The 14,757-nt window shown below is 42.6% G+C and overlaps 1 protein-coding gene and 1 long non-coding RNA gene across 4 annotated transcripts in view; one reads left to right on the forward strand and one right to left on the reverse strand.

Annotated features, from left to right (window-relative positions):
- Nucleotides 1–1,273, forward strand: part of MYO7A (myosin VIIA) — an 86,900-nt gene extending 85,627 nt beyond the window's left edge. For all 3 annotated transcript variants that reach the window (XM_060160100.1, XM_060160101.1, XM_060160103.1), the window contains exons 46-47: nt 392–511; nt 807–1,273. In XM_060160100.1, the coding sequence (XP_060016083.1) occupies nt 392–511; nt 807–896 (210 nt within the window). In that variant the 3' untranslated portion in view covers nt 897–1,273. The remainder of the gene's footprint in view (nt 1–391; nt 512–806) is intronic.
- LOC132526186 (uncharacterized) lies at nt 382–12,050 on the reverse strand. The gene is made up of 5 exons (XR_009542476.1): nt 11,989–12,050; nt 11,756–11,807; nt 9,285–9,401; nt 1,670–1,795; nt 382–561 (listed from the first exon to the last, which is right to left on the reverse strand). It is a non-coding gene; the product is annotated as an uncharacterized LOC132526186 (long non-coding RNA).
- Between the last annotated feature and the right edge of the window lie 2,707 nt (nt 12,051–14,757).

Raw genomic sequence — 14,757 nt, forward strand, 5'->3', positions numbered from 1 at the left:
CCCTTGGTCTCCCTCTCAGGCACTTCCCTGGGCTGCTTCTCTACACAGCCCACACACTGTGTTCCCCCAGTCTGTGTCTTCTTGTCTCCCCCCTCCAACTCCGCTGGACCATCTCATCTGTGACCACAGTTTCAGTTCCTTCAGGCTCTCAGATTTCCAGTTCTGGGCCCCATACACCTGACGGCCTCTTGGGCTTCCTTGGTGGTCCCACCAGCCGGCCCCACCCAAAGCCTGGAGGGGGAAGGCATCTGCTTCTCACAGCAGCTCCATAGCACAGCTGGACTCTTCCCTTTGCCCCTTTTCTCGTCTGAGAGTCTGAGGTCCTTTGCGTGGGTGGTGTCTGTGGGCTGGAGCTGAGGAGAGTGAGGCCAGACTCTCTCTGCTCCCCTAGGACATCCTGACCACTCACCCCTTCACCAAGATCTCCAACTGGAGCAGCGGCAACACCTACTTCCACATCACCATCGGGAACCTGGTGCGCGGCAGCAAACTTCTCTGTGAGACGTCACTGGTGAGAGCTCTTCCTTCCAGGCCTGGCGGGCTCCCCTGCCTCACCTGCAGCTTCAGTTGAGGGACCCACAAATTAGCACCTTAATGTGAGGTCGCAACAGCTTAGAGCCCTAGATGTCTGGCTGGATGAATCCAACCCTTCAGCTGTGTGGCTGGGGAGACTTAAGTAAGTCCAGAGCAGGGGGCAGGATCTGCCTTTGTCCGGGCTTCTGTCCACTGCAGTTTGCTGGGAGCTGTGTCCTGGGTCTGAGTGGGCGGCCGTGTCCTACATCTGTTTATCTTCTTGCTGTTTCCAGGGCTACAAGATGGATGACCTCCTGACTTCCTATATTAGCCAGATGCTCACGGCCATGAGCAAACAGCGGAGCTCCAGAAGTGGCAAGTGAACAGTGGGGAGGTGGCGCTGGCTCTGTGCCTGCCTCTAGGCAGCAGCCGGCTCAGGACCATCAGCTACCTCTGCAGCCAGGGGAAGACCTTTGCCATCGAGGCAGGGAGGGTGGGCCGGCTGGCCACCACTGACCGTACCATCGTGGCCTCCGAGCCTTCTTCCGGTGCAGCGGCCTCGCCGGGATGCAGAACTCCCCTCCACCCCTGAAGCCCCCGGTTGGTTCTAGTCCTGGCTTGCTGTGGCCTTCCCAGTTGTAAAACCCTGTGCTCCTTGGATGCCGTTCTTAGCTCAGACTAGCCCTACTATGTGACCTCTTTTGACTTTCTGTGCACCACCAGGAAAGGTAACCAAGAGGACTACCTAGTTCTTCATGCTGGGAACATTCTGAAGCCAAAGGACTGGCTTCATTCCCCTAAGTCCAGGAGCCTCAGCTGGGGTGAGGGAGACAGACCACTTTTATATATTACAGTGTGAGTGAGTGCTGAGCCCCTGCTCGAGGCTCCCCTGATCACCTCAGGCATAAAGCACGTGTTCCATCTTCTGGCCCTGTAGTGTCTTTGCTGGGGGAGGGGCAGGGTGTGGGGCCAGGACAGGGCCCTTTGGGGGAGTGGCCTATAGAACTGTCTCCTTGGTCTGGGTCTGGGGGTTGGTTGGGGGTGCTTAAAGGACTGGCTGAGCCTGGGGCAGGCTGAGGGGATGCTGCCCTGGGAGGTGGTGACCTGTGTGGATGAGCTGGAGATCCAGAGGGGGGAACCAGCTTCTGGGCCTTACCTAGGGCCAGTGGATCAAGAGTGGCCCTTGCGTCCTGCCAGAAACATCTCCTTGGCTCATCAAGAAACCTCCAAGAACCTCAGGAAGCACGCTGCCTTGGGATGAATGCTTACGTCCAGTAGGTGCCTATAAAATATTACTTTGTGACCAGGATGGAACATACAAGTTTGGACAGGACCTGGGCAGGTCCGGGGGTGGGGATTCAGACAGGGAAGGTGTGATCTGGGGGTGGGCTCCTTCTGGGCTGTGGCTGGGATGAGCGCCTAGAGAAATGACAGGGGAGAGGTTGGCATGTTTGTGATCTGTCCTCAAGGCCCCCGCTGGTACTTCAGCACAGCCAGCCCAGCTCCACTTGCCCTCACACACTCAAGGGTCTGGGGTCACCTGCATGGAGGTGACAAACCACTCCACAGGGAGTGCTATTCCTGCTCTCTCCAGATGCCTGTGTGGGAGGTGGAGGGGCTGGCTGGTGAAATGGAGGCCCCAAACCAGACAGCCCTGCTTTCTGGGAGGACAGTGCAGCCACCTGAGGCAGCCCTGCCCCACCAATGTTCACATGACTCCACAGTCAGCCCGGGATAAATCTGAGCCCCAAGGAAGGTGCTGTGGTGTCTGCCCCTGCACATCATCAAATACATGGGACTATGAGCCCTGGAGGCGTGTGAATACCTGACGGGCACATAATGGAACACAACTTGCTGCTTCTAACGCTGGGCTCCCAAACAGGTATTCTCAGCTCTAGTTTCCCTGCAAGACCAAATGCCTTTGGGTGGACATGGGATTATGCCCATCAATCAACCCACTGGGGAATCAGCCAATGACAAGCTATTAGGACGCACCCACTGCACACTGTACAACAGGATGTGCGTGTGGGATGAGATCTTTACCCCCAACGCGTGCCCATGCCACCTCTCCTTCTCTGACTCACTTTGGCAATCATCCCCTAGTCTTTGTCAGTCTGAGTGACCACAGACGGTCTAAAGATTGCATCACTTACCTTCGGAGTTCCTGAGAGGTTGTCTTTTTTTTTTAAACATCTTTATTGGAGTATAATTGCTTTACAATGGTGTGTTAGTTTCTGCTTTATAACAAAGTAAATCAGTTATACATATACATATGTTCCCATATCTCTTCCCTCTTGCTTCTCCCTCCTTCCCACCCTCCGTATCCCACCCCTCTAGGTGGTCACAAACCACAGAGATGATCTCCCTGTGCTATGCAGCTGCTTCCCACTTGCTATTTTACGTCCGGTAGTGTATATATGTCCATGCCACTCTCTTTGTCACAGCTTACACCTCTCCCCCTCCCCATATCCTCAAGTCCATTCTCTAGTAGGTCTGTGTCTTTATTCCCGTCTTACCCTTAGGTTCTTCATGACCTTTTTTTTTTTCCCCCTGACATTCCATATATATGGGCTAGCATACAGTATTTGTTTTTCTCTTTCTGACTGACTTCACTCTGTATGACAGACTCTAGGTCCATCCACCTCACTACAAAAGAACCCAAATAGCCAAAGCAATCTTGAGAATGAAAAATGGAGCTGGAGAAATCAGACTCCCTGACTTCAGATTATACTACAAAACTACAGTAATCAAGACAGTATGGTACTGGCACAAAAACAGAAATATAGATCAATGGAACAGGATAGAAAGCCCAGAGATAAACCCACGCACATATGGTCACCTTATCTTTGACAAAGGAGGCAAGAATATACAGAGGAGAAAAGACGGCCTCTTCAATAAGTGGTGCTGGGAAAACTGGACAGCTACATGTAAAAGTATGGGATTAGAACACTCCATAACACCATACACAAAAATAAACTCAAAATGGATTAAAGACCTAAATGTAAGTCCAGAAACTATCAAACTCTTAGAGGAAAACATAGGCAAAACACTCTATCACATAAATCACAGCAAGATCCTTTTTGACCCACCTCCTAGACAAATGGAAATAAAAATGAACACATGGGACCTAATGAAACTTCAAAGCTTTTGCACAGCAAAGGAAACCATAAACAAGATGAAAAGACAACTCTCAGAATGGGAGAAACAATCTGCAAATGAAGCAACTGACAAAGGATTAATCTCCAAAATTTATAAGCAGCTCATGCAGCTCAATATCAAAAAAACAAACAACCCAATCCAAAAATGGGCAAAGACCTAAACAGACATTTCACCAAAGAAGATATACAGATTGCCAAGAAACACATGAAAGAATGTTCAACATCATTAATCATTAAAGAAATGCAAATCAAAACTACAGTGAGATATCATCTCACACTGGTCAGAAGGCCATCATCAAAAAATCTAGAAACAATAAACGCTGGAGAGGGTGTGGAGGAAAGGGAACACTCTTGCACTGTTGGTGGGAATGTAAATTGATTCAGCCACTATGGAGAACAGTATGGAGGTTCCTTCAAAAACTCAAAATAGAACTACCATATGACCCAGTAATCCCAGTACTGGGCATATACCCTGAGAAAACCATAATTCAAAAAGAGTCATGTACCAACATGTTCATTTCACCTCTATTTACAATAGCCAGGACATGGAAGCAACCGAAGTGTCCATCAAAAGATGAATGGATAAAGAAGATGTGGCACATAGATACAATGGAATATTACTCAGCCATAAAAAGAAACGAAATTGAGTTATTTGTAGTGAGGTGGATGGACCTAGAGTGTGTCATACAGAGTGAAGTAAGTCAGAAAGAGAAAGACAAATACCGTATGCTAACACATATATATGGAACGTAAGAAAAAAAAATGTGATGAAGAACCTAGGGGTAAGACGGGAAAAAAGACACAGACCTACTAGAGAATGGACGTGAGGATATGAGGAGGGGGAAGGGTAAGCTGTGACAAAGGTAGAGAGTGGCATGGACATATATACACTACCAAACGTAAAATAGACACCTAGTGGGAAGCAGCCGCATAGCACAGGGAGATCAGCTTGGTGCTTTGTGACCACCTAGAGGGGTGGGATAGGGAGGGTGGGAGGGAGGGAGACGCAAGAGGGAAGAGATATGGGAACATATGTATATGTATAACTGATTCACTTTATTATAAAGCAGAAACTACCACACAATTGTAAAGCAATTATACTCCAATAAAGATGTTAAAAAAAATAATCTTCCAACAAACAAAAGCCCTGGACTAGATGCCTTCACCGGCAAATTCTATCAAAACTTAAGAGAAGAGCTAACACCTATCCTTCTCAAACTCTTCCAAAATATAGCAGAGGGAGGAACACTCCCAAACTCATTCTATGAGGCCACCATCACCCTGATACCAAAACCAGACAAAGATGTCACAAAGAAAGAAAACTACAGGCCAATATCAGTGATGAACATAGATGCAAAAATCCTCAACAAAATACTAGCAAACAGAATCCAACAGCATATTAAAAGGATCAAACACTATGATCAAGTGGGGTTTATCCCAGGAATGCAAGGATTCTTCAATATACGCAAATCAATCAATGTGATACACCATATTAACAAATTGAAGGAGAAAAACCATATGATCGTCTCAATAGATGCAGAGAAAGCTTCTGACAAAATTCAACACCCATTTATGGTAAAAACCCTCCAGAAAGTAGGCATACAGGGAACTTTCCTCAATATAATACAGGCCATATATGACAAACCCACAGCCAACATCATCCTCAATGGTGAAAAACTGAAACTGTTTCCACTAAGATCAGGAACAAGACAAGGTTGCCCACTCTCACCACTATTATTCAACATAGTTTTGGAAGTTTTAACCACAGCAATCAGAGAAGAAAAAGAAATAAAAGGAATCCAAATCGGAAAAGAAGACGTAAAGCTGTCACTGTCTGCAGATTACATGATGCTATACATAGAGAATCCTAAAGATGCTACCAGAAAACTACTAGAGCTAATCAATGCATTTGGTAAAGTAGCAGGATACAAAATTAATGCACAGAAATCTCTAGCACTCCTATACACTAATGATGAAAAATCTGAAAGTGAAATTAAGGAAAGACTTCCTTTTACCATTGCAACGAAAAGAATAAAATATCTAGGAATAAAGCTACCTAAGGAGACAAAAGACCTGTATGCAGAAAATTACAAGACACTGATGAAAGATATTAAAGATTATACAAATAATTGGAGAGATATACCATGTTCTTGGATTGAAAGAATCAACAGTGTGAAAATGACTCCACTACCCAAAGCAATCTACAGATTCAATGCATTCCCTGTCAAACTACCTCTGGCATTCTTCACAAAACTAGAACAAAAAATTTCACAATTTGTATGGAAACACAAAAGACACCAAATAGCTAAAGCAGTCTTGAGAAAGAAGAACGGAGCTGGAGGTATCAGGCTCACTGACTTCAGACTATACTACAAAGCTACAGTAATCAAGACAGTATGGTACTGGCACAAAAACAGAAATATAGATCAATTGAACAGGATGGAAAGCCCAGAGATAAACCCACGCACATATGGTCACCTTATCTTTGATAAAGGAGGCAAGAATATACAGTGGAGAAAAGACAGCCTCTTCAATAGGTGGTGCTGGGAAAACTGGACAGCTACATGCAAAAGAATGAAATTAGAGTACTCCCTAACACCATACACAAAAATAAACTCAAAATGGATTAAAGACCTAAATGAAATGCCAGACACTATCAAACTCTTAGAGGAAAACATAGGCAAAACACTCCATGACATAAATCACAGCAAGATCCTTTTTGACCCACCTCCTAGACAAATGGAAATAAAAACAAAAATAAACAAATGGGACCTAGTGAAACTTAAAAGCTTTTGCACAGCAAAGGAAACCATAAACAAGATGAAAAGACAACTCTCAGAATGGGAGAAACAATCTGCAAATGAAGCAACTGACAAAGGATTAATCTCCAAAATTTACAAGCAGCTCATGCAGCTCAATATCAAAAAAACAAACAACCCAATCCAAAAATGGGCAAAAGACCTAAACAGACATTTCACCAAAGAAGATATACAGATTGCCAAGAAACACATGAAAGAATGTTCAACATCATTAATCATTAAAGAAATGCAAATCAAAACTACAGTGAGATATCATCTCACACTGGTCAGAAGGCCATCATCAAAAAATCTACAAACAATAAACGCTGGAGAGGGTGTGGAGGAAAGGGAACACTCTTGCACTGTTGGTGGGAATGTAAATTGATTCAGCCACTATGGAGAACAGTATGGAGGTTCCTTCAAAAACTCAAAATAGAACTACCATATGACCCAGTAATCCCAGTACTGGGCATATACCCTGAGAAAACCATAATTCAAAAAGAGTCATGTACCAACATGTTCATTTCACCTCTATTTACAATAGCCAGGACATGGAAGCAACCGAAGTGTCCATCAAAAGATGAATGGATAAAGAAGATGTGGCACATAGATACAATGGAATATTACTCAGCCATAAAAAGAAACGAAATTGAGTTATTTGTAGTGAGGTGGATGGACCTAGAGTGTGTCATACAGAGTGAAGTAAGTCAGAAAGAGAAAGACAAATACCGTATGCTAACACATATATATGGAATCTAATTAAAAAAAATGTAATGAAGAACCTAGGGGTAAGACGGGAATAAAGACACAGACCTACTAGAGAATGGACTTGAGGATATGGGGAGGGGGAAGGGTAAGCTGTGACAAAGGTAGAGAGTGGCATGGACATATATACACTACCAAACATTAAATAGATAGCTAGTGGGAAGCAGCTGCATAGCACAGGGAGATCAGCTCGGTGGTCTGTGACCACCTAGAGGGGTGGGATAGGGATGGTGGGAGGGAGGGGCACGCGAGGGGTAAGGGATATGGGAACATATGTGTGTGTGTGACTGATTCACTTTGTTATGAAGCAGAAACTAGCACACCATTGTAAAGCAATTATACTCCAATTAAGATGTAAAAAAAATAAAAAACGAAAAAAAACGTAGCCAGTCCCAATTAGTACATATTGTGTGATCCGATTTATATGAAATGCTTGAAACAAAAATCTCCAGAGACAGTAAATAGGTTAATGGCTACATAGGGCTGGGTGGGTCAGGAAGCCAGTTGGGTGGGGAGTGCCTGATAGTGGGTATAGAGTTTCTTTTTAGGATAATGAAAGTGTTCAAAATTGCTTATGGTGATGGTTGTACAACTCGATATACAAAACTCATTAAATTACATACTTTAAATGAGTGAATTATATAGTGTGTGAATTATATCTCAATAAAGTTATTTTTTAAAAGAAGGGTGATCTGTACGCAAACTTAAGGATAACAGTAATGCCACTCATTTGGGTAATAATTTTTTCCAAGTGCTTTTTGATCCATATGGCACCCCTAAGATACATGCAGTATGAATGTTCTAATTTACAATTTAAAGATAAATAATTTGAGGCATATTGATTTCCCCAAGCATACATTTGCATATATTCTCTACCAGTGAAAGTCAATTTCTGGGGTGAGTGAAAAACATCTTAGATATTCCAATTGTTGTGGCTTTCCAAATGGCCACTGTACATAAACAGGTATATAGTATAACTATGATATCAAATTTTATGTGATTAGGAAGCAATGTCTTAAAAGGCTCCTGGGGCGGGTGGGGGCGAGTGGAGACAATGAAAAAAAAGTTGAGAAACACTGCCTTAGTGGTACAGCAAAGAAAATAAGTCAGATCTTCTAAGCATCCCAGGCCTGTGTTACTTCCATTAACGTGTGTGTGTGTGTGTGTGTGTGTGTGTGCACGCGCGTGCACGTGCGTGTTCTAGATCTCAGGGGTTTTAATGCAAAGGTGATCATATTTTCTAGGACAGTAACAATTTCACATGATTTTATTTTTCCTAATATTGATTAAACATACAACTACAGGGACTTCCCTGGTGGCGCAGGCTCAGCGGCCATGGCTCACGGGCCCAGCCGCTCCGCGGCATGTGGGATCTTCCCGGACCAGGGAGCGAACCCGTGTCCCCTGCATTGGCAGGCGGATTCTTAACCACTGCTCCACCAGGGAAGTCCCCAGACCTTAAATTTTTAATAGCAATGAGGAGAAAGGCGATACCGATTTAAGCTTTGTTTTCCATTTCTTTTGCCTGGAAGTACTTTACCCTAGATTTCTGCCTGGCTTGCTTCTGCATACCATTAATATCTTTAGTCAAATGTATGGCAAAACCTTCCCTGACTACTCTGTCTGAAATAGTACCCCCTCTGTCATTACCTTCTTTCTTTTCCTTATATCCTTCATAGCACATGAAGAAAGTAAAATTAAAATATGATATAAATATATATCCATATAAAAGAGATAAGGGAAAATATTACAAAGTGTTTACAGCAATTAACATATACAGGTTGAAATTATGAGTGAAAAAAATATACATGGTACTTCCCAATTTGTCTACAATGTTAACATAATTTTGTTTTCAAAATAAAGTTATCATTAAAGAAAATATTATGTTAATAGAAATTTCAAAACAGGTGTAATAAGAGAATGAAGGGGGAGTTCAGTTAATTTCTCCCACCTCTACAGTGCCCAGGCTGAGATCTCATCAGGCAGAACTTTGAGATACATAGATATGGAGGCCACGTCCTGCTCAAGGCTGGCTGGCCTCTGGCCTTACCTCATGGCACACAGCTCCAATCTGGCCTTCATCCACGTGGGTTCCCAAGTATTCCATGTCAAAGAACCTCCAGCCAAGTATTCCATTACGACTCATAGCCCATCTCCCGCAAGGTAACTGTAGGAGTAAAGATAACAGGTGAGAAGGAATAGAGTACCCTGGGCCATAGCAGTGGTTTTCAAAGGACAAGAATACACACAGAGTGACTCTGCATTTTCCTCAGCTCTGGAAGAATCTATGGCTCTTTTTCCTAAGCAAAAGCAAAATCTGGGGGACAGGATTACTAACTTGACACCTCTTAAGTATTCACCAGGAGAAAACAAAGTAGACTCTTCTGTGAAGCCCCAAAGGGCAGAACTAAAATCGAGAGGTTGAAGATATAGTAAAATTTTATTTCATCACAACACAAAGTAGTAATGCCTAAAATTAGGCATGACTCCCAAACCTCTAAAAGCATGAAAGCAGAGAGCACCCAAACATTTGACAAAGTTGGGATTTGGAGTCCATGTTACCAATATTAGGGAAAATCACTAAACCTCCTTGAGTTCTATTAGATTTGAGATCCATGAGACCCGCACTGGGTCTTGTTCAAAACTCCATACCCAGAGAGTCCAGCACAATGGATGTCAGTATTTGCTGAATAAATCAAATAAAAGATAATTGTAAATACTAAGTGAAATAAGCATCATAAAAGCCACTGAAAAGCTGTAGAGTTTTATACACATGTCATCATGCTGACAATGATCTCCATTTTGAATGTCTCCGATTCTAGGAATGGAATGAATTCAGTAAGGGCTGCAGAACCAAAGCCTCTTCTGGAAGCCAAGGGCTGCCAATTAAGTACTTTCGGAGAGATTATGGTGCTGACACGAGTTAGAACTGATAGCTTCACTCAGAGACTGGATCACTCAGCGCTATTATGTGATAAATTAAAAGGTCACTTGGCCTGTCTGGTCAGTTTCCTCAGCAGTAGAATAAGACAAATAACAACAAAGATAGTCCAGAGCCCTACAGACTCTTGTGCTCGCTTTAGACAAAGAAGCTAGACTGGACTGACTTAAGCTGTGTGGTATGTCATCTTATCTCCATCCAGATATTGGGACTATTGCTGGGCAGACAGGGAGACTACTGGAAAAAACACATGGTCTCAACCAAAGGGTAAGCTCTGAGCCCTATTCTCTTGACTATGATTCAATCCAGTCCTCTTTCCATAATGTTCTTCATTCTTTATACTTGAAAGTCATGTAGTTTTTTGATGTCCATGAAGAATAAATATGACAGATTGCTTTTCTCTTCAACAATCACTTCTGAGAGAGAAGACTATGGGAACGTGGACCAAAAGAGAATCAGGACTGGGTAAAAAGCCTTCCACTTGCCAGGAGCCTATTTCCTCACTGACAAAGAATACACATTTATGGCCTGTCACCCAGCACATGGAGAAGACATCTTCAACTTGGACTGACTGGGGGAAAGTATGAGGGTCCAAAAGACTATCTCTAGACACTGACAAAGCTGATTCTCTTTCCTGGGTCCGACATGTCCCTGTCAAAACTAATACAATGCAAGACCAGATTCAGGTTGTCTCAAACACTTTGTGACTACACACTGTGCCAAGGTAACTTCTAAAATCACATCTCAGGGAATTCCCTGGTTGTCCAGTGGTAGGGACTCTGCACTCTCACTGCTGAGAGCCCGGATTTGATCCCTAGTCGAGGAACTAACATCCCACAAGCCGAGCAGCATTGCAAAAAAAAAGAGAACAAAAAAGCAGATAGCCTTTTCATTGTATGATTAAAATCACATCTCAAGGTAAAACCTCAGAGCATCACATATTTTGAGAAGAAGTAATATGAATGGAGCTCTCTTCTGGGAACTCACAAAAGCCACAGACTCTCAAATGCAGTACCTTCACTGAGTGCTCAGATTAAGAGCACCCACTTTGTCCTCCCGCAGGAGCCCCCCGGTATTCTTTTCTATGCCAGACTAGGAGCTATCTGATGGCAAGGACTGAGCCTTATACTTCTGATTCCACAGTAAAAGCCTCTGGAGACACCAGAAAAGGCACGATCAAGAAACAATTTATAAATCTTCTAATCCCTTCCTAGAACACAAATTCCTTCAACAACATTGTCATGTATTTACTGTTTAGATAACTCCAATGATGATGGGAAACTCCCTGTTTTATGAGACAGGCCATAACTCTATTGGACAGCATTCATTTTTGCTTATCCTGAGACAAAATCTGGTACCTTATAACTTTTAGTACTTTGTCCACACACTGTTCTCTGTATGAGTTCATAAAAGAGATGAGAAGATGGAAAATAACTTTCAGAGGCTTTTTCAGAGCCAATTCATGACCCACATTGTGGAGAGACAATCATCCCCCAAAAGGATAAGGCTCTATTTTCTACAGTTATCAACATCATGTGTTGGAAAGATCAAAGTCCTCTTAAAACAAAACAGAAACTTACCAATGTTTTAGATGCAGAACAAGAATCTGGCAGAATCTAGCAGAAATGAAATCTAGCAGGCAATGCAATATAAACAGTAAAGGAATTAGAGTCCAAGACTTGGTCCAACATCACCTGCACCTGTGACATCTCTGAGCTGGGCAAGAAGCTCACTTTTTTACATTTGAAAAATGGAAAGGGAATGGATGTTGATGTAGGAATATTCAAATCCAAAACCCTCTTTTGCGACTTACTCTGGCTTCCTGATCTTGGACAAGTTATTAACTTCTATAAACTTCAGTTTCTTCATCTGTAAAATATAGATAATAAACCCTGCCTCACAATGAGATACTACTGTTCAGGAAAGTGTTTAGTACAAAGTAAAGCATGACACAAACGTTAGCTACAGCCCTTATTATTATACTGAAGAACAGAACTCTGATGGACTGGAACAATGGAGTGGAATATTCAAAATGGGGTTTAATGAAGATAATTTAAAAGTTCTATGTTACCAGCTTAAGGCAATCTCATGTTTAAGAAAAGGGTCAGAGATTTAAATTGGCTACAACTGTACCAGGGGTCAACAATGAAAAAGACCACCTAAAAAAAAAAAAACCACAGAACAATAAATGAAATCATTAGGTTGTGTTGAGTTTCTAACAAAAGCTTAGTCCCACCCACTCCATAATGGTCAAATCTCAAAGGAAACTACTGAGTGTCACACTACTGCATTTTAAGAGAATGCAGACAAACTAGAAGTTATTCAGCAGGGTAAGCAGGATAAGGAAAGATTTGAGATGCAGAATGATTTAAAGACCTATATGTTTGACTCAGGCAGATGGGCTGAAGGCGTTCCCTAGGGCAGAACAAACAGTACCAGGACCAGCTGTGAGAAGGTACACGGTGGTAGGGTTCAGCCTAACCCCAGAATACTGTGCAGCAATCAGAGGTGTCCAGCAACATGCAGGGTCAGAGGCAGAGAGCCAAGCATCATAGACTAATCTTAAATGGAGGCAGTTCTGAGCACTGGTGTTGCCTTCTCCTCTAACAGCTCCACCATCCATCTGTCCCAAAGGCCCTATTTCTCTGGCAGGACTCCACTCCATAAGTAGTTCACAATATTTGGGCTCTTGCTTTCCCTTATGACCAGGATCTCATTAATAATCAGGTCTCTCTTCAGCTGCTGCTGAAGGTTCATCTGCTTAATGGCCACCTGAAATCAGAATACATTCAATGTACAGAGTGACTCGGTATGTACTAAGCACCTACTAAGTACCAGACCATAAACACTTAGGAGACAGAGATGAATAAGATATGGTCTTAGCCCTTGAGGAACTCACAGTTTATTATCGGAAACCAGTGGTACTCAATGTGAGGTCCCCAGACCAGCAACATCAACATCATCTGGGAATGAGCTAGAAATGAACATTTTCAGGCCCCACCCAGACCTGAACCAGAAACTCTGATTTAATAAGCTCTCCAGGAAATTCTCATGTGCACCAAAGCTTGAGGATTAAACTTTGTACTAAATAAAATACTTGTATTAGAAAAATACTTTTAAAAATCACAATATAAAAGAGGCTAACTACAGCAAGAGTCCAAGAGGAATCCAAACTGGAAAAGAAGAAGTTAAACTGTCACTATTTATAGATGACAGGATACTATAAATAGAAAATCCTAAAGATGCTACCAGAAAACTACTAGAGCTCATCAATGAATTTGGTAAAGTTTCAGGATACAAAATTAATACACAGAAATCTTGCATTTCTATAAACTAGCAATGAAAGATCAGAAAGAGAAATTAAAGAAACAGTCCCATTTACCATCACATCAAAAAACTAAAATACCTAGGTATAAACCTACATAAGGGACAAAAGACCTGTACTCCAAAAACTATAAGATGCTGATGAAAGAAACTGAAGACAACACAAACAGATGGAAAGACATACTGTGTTCTTGGATTGGAAGAATCAATATTGTCAAAATGACTATACTACCCAAGGCAATCTACAGATTCAGTAATCCCTATCAAATTACCAATGGCATTTTTCACAGAACTAGAACAAAAAATCTTAAAATTTGTATGGAGACACAAAAGACCCCAAATAGCCAAATCAAACTTGAGAAAGAAAAACAGAGCTAGAGGAATCAGTCTTCCTGACTTCAGACTATACTACAAAGCTATAGTAATCTAAACAGTATGGTACTGGAACAAAAACAGAAATATAGATCAATGGAACAGGATAGAAAGCCCAGAAATAAACCCACATACCTATGGCCAATTAATCTACAACAAAGGAGGCAAGACTATACAATGGAGGAAAAACTGTCTCTTCAATAATTGGTGCTGGGGAAAACTGGACAGCTACATGTAAAAGAACGATATTAGAACATTCTCTAACACCATACACAAAAATAAACTCAAAATAGATTAAAGACCTAAATGTGAGACCGGACACTATAAAACTCATAGGCAGAACACCCTCTGACATAAATCACAGCAGTATCTTTTTTGATTCGTCTCCCAGAGTAATGGGAAAAAAACAAACAGATGGGACCTCATTAAACTCAAAAGCTTTTGCCCAGCAAAGGGAACCATAAACAAAACAAAAGGACAACCCACAGAATGGGAGAAAATATTTGCTAACGATGCAACCGACAAGGGATTAGTCTCCAAAATTTACAAACAGCTCATGTGGCTTAATATCATAAAAACAAACAACCCAACCAAAAAATGGGCAGGGGCTTCCCTGGTGGCGCAGTGGTTGAGGGTCCGCCTGCCAATGCAGGGGGCACGGGTTTGTGCCCCGGTCTGGGAGGATCCCATGTGCCGGAGCGGCTGGGTCGGTGGGCCGTGGCCGCTGAGCCTGCGTGTCTGGAGCCTGTGCTCCGCGACAGGAGAGGCCGCAGCAGTGAGAGGCCCGCGTACAACAACAACAAAAAAAAATGGGCAGAAGACCTAAATAGACATTTCTCCAAAGAAGACATACAGATGGCCAAAAAGCACATGAAAAGATGTTCAA

The sequence above is a fragment of the Lagenorhynchus albirostris genome, chromosome 9, assembly GCF_949774975.1.
Source record: "Lagenorhynchus albirostris chromosome 9, mLagAlb1.1, whole genome shotgun sequence".
NCBI lineage: Eukaryota > Metazoa > Chordata > Mammalia > Artiodactyla > Delphinidae > Lagenorhynchus > Lagenorhynchus albirostris.